The 6,497-nt window shown below is 56.0% G+C and overlaps 1 protein-coding gene across 1 annotated transcript; it reads left to right on the forward strand.

Annotated features, from left to right (window-relative positions):
• Positions 1–214: 214 nt before the first annotated feature.
• On the forward strand, positions 215–1,074 carry INAFM1 (InaF motif containing 1). The gene has a single exon (XM_030298527.1). The coding sequence runs from the start codon at positions 244–246 to the stop codon at positions 676–678; it is 435 nt and encodes a 144-aa protein (XP_030154387.1). The 5' UTR covers positions 215–243; the 3' UTR covers positions 679–1,074.
• Positions 1,075–6,497: the final 5,423 nt, after the last annotated feature.

Genomic DNA, 6,497 nt, shown 5'->3' on the forward strand with positions numbered 1-6,497 from the left:
AGTGGGGGTGGGGTCAGGGCGCTAGTTAAGTCTTAGCTTGATATTGGTTGGCTGGAGTCTGGGGAGGGGGTGGGTCCAGGACGCGGAGGAGACCAACCCGCGCGGGGGCGTGATCATCCTGGCGGGGGCGGGGTTGGATCAAGGCGATGCAGAGCGCGGAGGCGGGCCCGGGGAGGGGGCGGGCCCAGGGCGCGGGGGCGGGGCCTGTGCGGGCCGCTGCGCCGGGCGGAGTGGGCTGCGGGGATGCGGGGCACGAGCTGCGTGGGCGGCGGCGGCGAGAGCCCGGGTGGCGCCGGGCTGAGCGAGGGCCCGCGGGGCCGCTGGCTGCGCCTGGCCCCCGTCTGCGCCTACTTCCTCTGCGTCTCGTTGGCCGCCGTGCTGCTCGCCGTCTACTACGGTCTCATCTGGGTTCCCACGCGGCCCCCCGCAGGCCCCGCCGGCCCGCCGCCCAGCGCGCCGTCTCCTCCGTGCGCCGCCCGCCCGGGCGCGCCGCCTGCCCCGGCGCCTGCCGCTGCCTCGATCTCCTGCCTCCTGGGAGCCCCCGGCGGGCCGCGACCCCAGCTCGAGCTGCCGCGCAGCCGCCGCCGCCGCCGCCACAGCGACCACAGCCGCCGCCCGAACCACCGCCAGACACCCAGAGAGAGGCCGGAGGCCGCGGGGGGCCGAGGACCCGGGTAGCCGTCCCTTCCACCCCCTGCTGGATCTCCGGCCCTCGAGAGGCCGGCGCCCCCGCGGCGGATGCTCCGTACCCGGTCAGGCCCGGGCTCCGTCAGGACATCGCCCAGCGTCTCCGGAGTCGTCATCCTGAAGAATGGGGAGCGAAGGGGAGCTGGCTTGGGGCCTCGCTCCTCTGCCGTCAGGCTTCTCCGCCATCAGGCTCCTCTGCCATCAGACCGGGGTCCTCCGCCATCTGGCAGACCCTCTCCTGACCTCTGCCTTCTGACCCCGTCCATGGGATTCTGAGCACAGAGCCCACAACCCGCCCTCCTCCTCTCTGAATCTCCGTGTCCGTATGTCCCCCCTGCAATAAACTCCAGCCCCAAGTGCCTGGTGCTGTGTTTGTTGTATTGTTTTCGAGATGTCTCTCTTTTCAAGTTTGTAAGGGGAAGGCCTTCCCGGCGTCCGATCCTCCTGTCTTTTGCCCTGGGTGGGTCGGGTGGGCTCTCCCTTGACCTGGGCCGGCGTGTTTTTCTTTTCCCATCGCCAACACTTAGCCTTTGGGGTGGGGAGAAGAGGCTTATCTGCAACAGAGCAGTTGAAGGTCAGACAGTGTGAAGGACTTCGCAGTTTTGTGTACGCTTGGGGCAGAAGACAAGTGCCTCTGGAGAGAAGCAGACAAGTCCGCCCTCCTGTTCCAGCACAGATGAGGGGAGAGGTGGGATGGTTTCGCACAAGCACTGGGGTCTTCGGGGATTGGGATTAGTGTGATTATAGCGTCAGGCAGAGAGGCCGGGTCCCCCTGAGATGTCAGCATTGCTGCTGGGAGGGAGTGAGGCCTTCTTCCCGGGGTCTGAGAGCTGAGGGTGGACAGGGGTGGTGGTGGGCCTGTGCTTCCCTGGAAATCACAGAGGAAGTTAGCCAGTACTGTGCTGCCTTTAAAGATTCGTACAACCTCTCTGGCCTGCAGTGCTGCTGGTGGACCGAGGCAGAGAAATTCCAGGCCTGCCGAAAGAGTCCGAAGTGGTTGAATCTGTCCCCTCCCCGCAGAGGACTGAGGCCTGGCTCTGGGCAGGGCATTGGACCCTATACGCAGGTAGCAGTTTTCTTGTCTAGCCTCCTCCTTTGAACTGGAGACTTTCCCAGGGGAGTGAAACTGAACCTCCTCCCTCAGGCTGGGACATCAGTGGATATGGACTGGCTGAGAACGTCAGTCATTCTGTGTCCCTCGTTTCCTCCCTACTGTCCATCCAGCACCACTTCCCAGAGGGTGTCTCCAAACCGAAGGGGAACTCAGGGACCCAGCACCCCTTTATGGTTAGCATAGGGCACTGACCGTGGAGCCAAGATGCCCAGATCCAAATTCCAGCTCTCCCTCTCCCTAGCTGTGTGACCTTGGGCAGGTTACTCAACCTTCCTGGTCCTGTGAAACAAAGATGATGATAGTACTTCCAGAGTAAAACTAGTGATCCAAAGCCTTTCAAACGGCATCACACGTTCCTTCTCTCCACCCGCCTCTGTCCCTCAGGGATTAAAAAAACCACAGCTTGGATCCCGAGGGATGTCAAGTCGGCCCAGAGCTCTGGACACCAGCAAGTGGTGAGTTGGAGGTGGGGACCCTCTGCATCTCTGAACCCTCTCGGCTCTCTAGCTTCCCGCCCTCTTCTCCCAGCTCCGTTGCTCCCCACTCCTCGGTTTCTCTTCCTGTCTCTGTGTCTCCCTCGTGCCACCCTGCTCTCTCCCCCTTCTGTCCCTGCCTCTCTGTCTCTCCCTGCCATCTCTCAGTGTTGTCTCTGCCTCTGTCCCTCACTCGGTGCTCTCTCTGACTCACTCTCTTGAGTCTCTGTCGCTTTCCGCCCCAGCTCTCTCTCTGTGTCTCCTCCCTCCCTCCCCTTGCTTCCCCCCTCCCCCAACCCCCACCCCCCTTCTCGTTTCTTCCCCAGCTCAGTCCCCCAGTGCCCTATCTCCTCTCCCGTCTTTGTCTGTCTTCCTTATCTCTCAGTCTGTCTTTTGGTCACTGTCTCTTAATTTTGCACTTAACAAACACTTACTGAGCATTTACTCTGTGCTGGGCCTTATTCTAGGCACCTGGGTCACAGCGGTGAACAAAACAGGCAAAGCTTCCTGCTTTTGAGGGAGCTGACCTGTTGCTGGAGAGACAGACGAGAAGCATGATGAGTGACTTAAATACATGTTATGTCTGTTAACAAGAAACACAACGGACGAAGATAATCAGGGTGACAGGGAGTAATGGACTCGCTGGTTCCTGGGCAGATGCCAAAGAGGTAAGGGCCGGGCATATAGATCTCTGGCGGGAAGAGTGTTCCAGGACATGGGGACGACAGGTGCGATAGCCCTGAGGCTCAGGTGCTTGGCCGGTTCAAGGAACCATGAAGAAGCCCGGGAGTGAGCAGAATGAGTGAAGGAGAGAGCAGGAAGGGAGGCAAGAGTAAGAGAGAGAGAGAGAGAGAATGGGGGCAGATTGTACAGAACCTCAAAGACCCACCGTGAGGTCTTTGGCGTGTACTTTGAATGAGGTAGAACCATGGAAAGTTCTTGAGCTGAGGAGGGACAGAGCCCGCTTAGGTGTTAACGGAACCCTCTGATTGCCGCATGGGAAGAAACTGTAGGGGGCGCGAGGGTGGAAGCTGGGGCCCAGGGAGGAGGCCACGGCCATGGTTCAGGTGAGAGACAGTGGCTAGAACAGGGTAGTGGCCTGGAGGAAACGTGGGTGGTCAAAATCTTAGTGTGTGTGTGAAATACACATAGCATAAAAGTTACCACTTGAGCCATTTTATTTTAAAATTGTGTTGTTTTTTTAATAGCGTGAGCAGGGGAGGGGCGGAGAGAGAGGGAGACACAGAATCCGAAGCAGGCTCCAGGCTCTGAGCTGTCCGCAGAGAGCCCGATGTGAGGCTCGAACTCACAAACCGCGAGATCATGACCTGAGCCGAAGTCGGACGCTTCACCGACTGAGCCACCCAGGCGCCCCTCTTTTGTTCAGCTTCTTAGGCAAATCACTGAAATTTCTCTGGTCTACAAGTTTCCTTCCTTCCTTCCTTCCTTCCTTCCTTCCTTCCTTCCTTCCTTCCTTCCTTTTTCTTCCTTCCTTCCTTCCTTCCTTCCTTCCTTCCTTCCTTCCTTCCTTCCTTCCGTTCTCTCTCTCTTCCTCTTTCTTTCTTCCTTCCTTTCTTTCTTTCTTTCTTTCTTTCTTTCGAAAAAAATTTAATTTATTTTAGAGAGCACGAGCCAAAGGGAGGGGGTGGAGAGAGAGAGAGAGAATCTTACACTGGTTCCCGAACTGTCGGTGCAGAGCCTCGTATGACGTTCAATCTCACGAACTGTGAGGTCATGACCTGAGCCGAAATTAAGTCGGACACCTAACTGACTGAGCCGCGCGGGCCTCCGGAGCATATATTTTGAAGTTTATTTTTGAGAAAGAGAAAGAGCGGGGAAGGGGCAGAGAGAGAGAGGGAGAGAAAGAGAGAGAACCCCAGGCAGGTTCCCATACTGTCAGCCCAGAGCCCGACGTGGGGACTCAATCTCAGGAACCGCAAGATCACGACCTGAGCCGGAATCAAGAGCGTGGCGCTTAACCAGCTGAGCCACCCACGCGCCTCTTGAACCGTTTAAAGGTGTAAAGTTCAGGGCATGAAGTCCGGTGTTGTGCGGTCATTACCACCTCCATTGATCTGATCGCTGTGAAAAGGAGGGGAGGAGGGACTGGACTAGAGGGAGAAAGTCTGGGGGCGGGGGGGGGGAGTTTTGAGGAGGTGGGGGAGGTGTGAGCATGCACGCACATGCGTGGGGAGAGGCAGAGAGAGAAGGGGACAGAGGACCCAAAGCAGGGTCTGCACCCACAGCAGAGAGCCGGATGCGAGGCTCGAACTCCCGAACTGCGAGATCAGGACCTGGGCGGAAGTCGGACACTCAACCGACTGAGCCACCCAGGCGCCCCCGCAGCAGCGTCTCTTAAAGGGAGAGCCGAGCAGCACCCTTGGGTGGCCACCACAGGGACCTACAGTGTTTCTAGTTCTTTCGGGGCTTAGGGGCAGCCTCACCCCCAAGGGGCTTTGCAGGGTGCCCACGGCGAAGGCACCTGGGAACTCATTCCCATCCCTGGGAGAGAGGGAGGCCTCGCCCCTCCTGGTGGGCTGGAGGGCTTTCTTTCAACTTGGTGGGATCAGTGCAGGTCACATGACAAACCTGGACACCCCCCCCCCCCCCCCCCGTGCCTGTGCCAGGGGCCGTCAGGTGCGGTTGGTTGAGGCTTGGGTTCCGTCACGCCCTGGCGCGAGAAGGCGGGATTACTCTAAACGGTTGGGCGAATCGCGACCCATCGCTGGGTCAGGCCCAAGGCCGTAGACCTCCCCGCTGCAGCCGAACTGCAAGGGCTGGAACTTCCAGGAGGGGGCGCCAAAGCGTCGCCGTCCTCCCGGAAGCCTACCCTGGCCGGGATCCAAGATTCACAATCACGGCAGAAACATTTGTACGTGCACGTTCCAGGGGCCTGCGAGGAGGGTCCCGTGTCCCGAATTCCAAAAAGCCGTGACAACCAAAACAGTTTCTTTGGGGGGTTCGTTTGGGCGCAGTCTCACATGGTGGCAAATCAACTGATAGGGGTTATTTACTTTTTTTTTTTTTTTTTTTTTTTTTTTAATTCTGGACTGGCGCTAATTCGTAAGTTTGTTGAAGGGAAAGATGATCTTTACATACCGCTTTGGGGTTAAACTTTCAATTATTTACACCCTTTATTTATCTCCGTTGGTGTGAACTTTCACGAGTGTTGCTGCAAATATATTAACATGTCTGGTGGGGAGGGGGCTGCCTCAGACCCCTGGGAGTGTTACATAAAATGTGGCATTTGCTCAGAATCGCCTTTCTAAAATTGGAACACTTCTGATTTCCGAAAGGCATCTGTCCCCAAGGACTTCAGCTAAGGGATCGTGGACCTCAAGTCGGGCATGCTGCCCAACCGAGATTCATCTTAATTACTTGTTCAACGTTTATTTAATGGCTTTGGGAAGAAACTCATTTTCCATTACGATTTTTTAAAAATAGAGAACGGCGCTGGTCTACTAAGTCCCCTTTGTTAATCATACGCTGTTTTCAGTGTCGTGTGTGTAAGTGACTGTCCGTGTGTCCTTGTTTTTGTTGTTGTTTGTTTGTTTGTTTTTCTTAGTAGGCTTTACTCCCAGGGCAGGGCTTGAACTCATGGCCCTCAGATCAAGACCTGAGCTGAAATCAAGAGTCGGGAAGCTTAGCTGACTGAGCCACCCAGGCGCCCCTGTGTCCCTCTGTGTGTGTACCTATGTGGGTCTTTGGGAGAGTTTTTTGTATGTGTGATCGTGTCTGTGTGCGTTTGCAAGGGTCTCGTTGTGTCTGTAATTGTGTGTGCGCGCGTGCGTGTGTGTGAGTGAATGTGCACGACAAGAGGCATAGTTCAGGGTTTAAAGTTGATCTGCTGAAATAAAGTCCTCATATCAGCTGCCTCGTATCTGCCTCCGTCTTCAGAATTGAAAATTCCGGAGAAATATTGCGCCGCCAACCGATACCCTGTACTCCCACCAGAGGGCGCCCACCTGCTTTGGCCAGAAGAAATGTAAAAACTACATTTTGGGGGGCCATTTCTTTATTTTTATTTAAAAAAATTTTTAAAATTTTTTATTTCTTAAAATTTGCATCCAAGTTCGTTAGCATATAGTGCAAACAATGATTTCAGGACATAAAATGTGCCATGTCCTATATTTTAGGTGTGCAGTTAGTGGCATGAAATACATTCACCTTGTTGTGGGACCGTCACTGCCACAGGGTTTCCAGAATGTTTTCATTTCCCCAAA

Source organism: Lynx canadensis, chromosome E2 (genome assembly GCF_007474595.2).
Source record: "Lynx canadensis isolate LIC74 chromosome E2, mLynCan4.pri.v2, whole genome shotgun sequence".
Taxonomy (NCBI): Eukaryota; Metazoa; Chordata; class Mammalia; order Carnivora; family Felidae; genus Lynx; species Lynx canadensis.

Bases quoted from the DNA above. Each gene is read 5' to 3' on its own strand.
- INAFM1 (XM_030298527.1), top strand. From the start codon at position 244: ATGCGGGGCACGAGCTGCGTGGGCGGCGGCGGCGAGAGCCCGGGTGGC.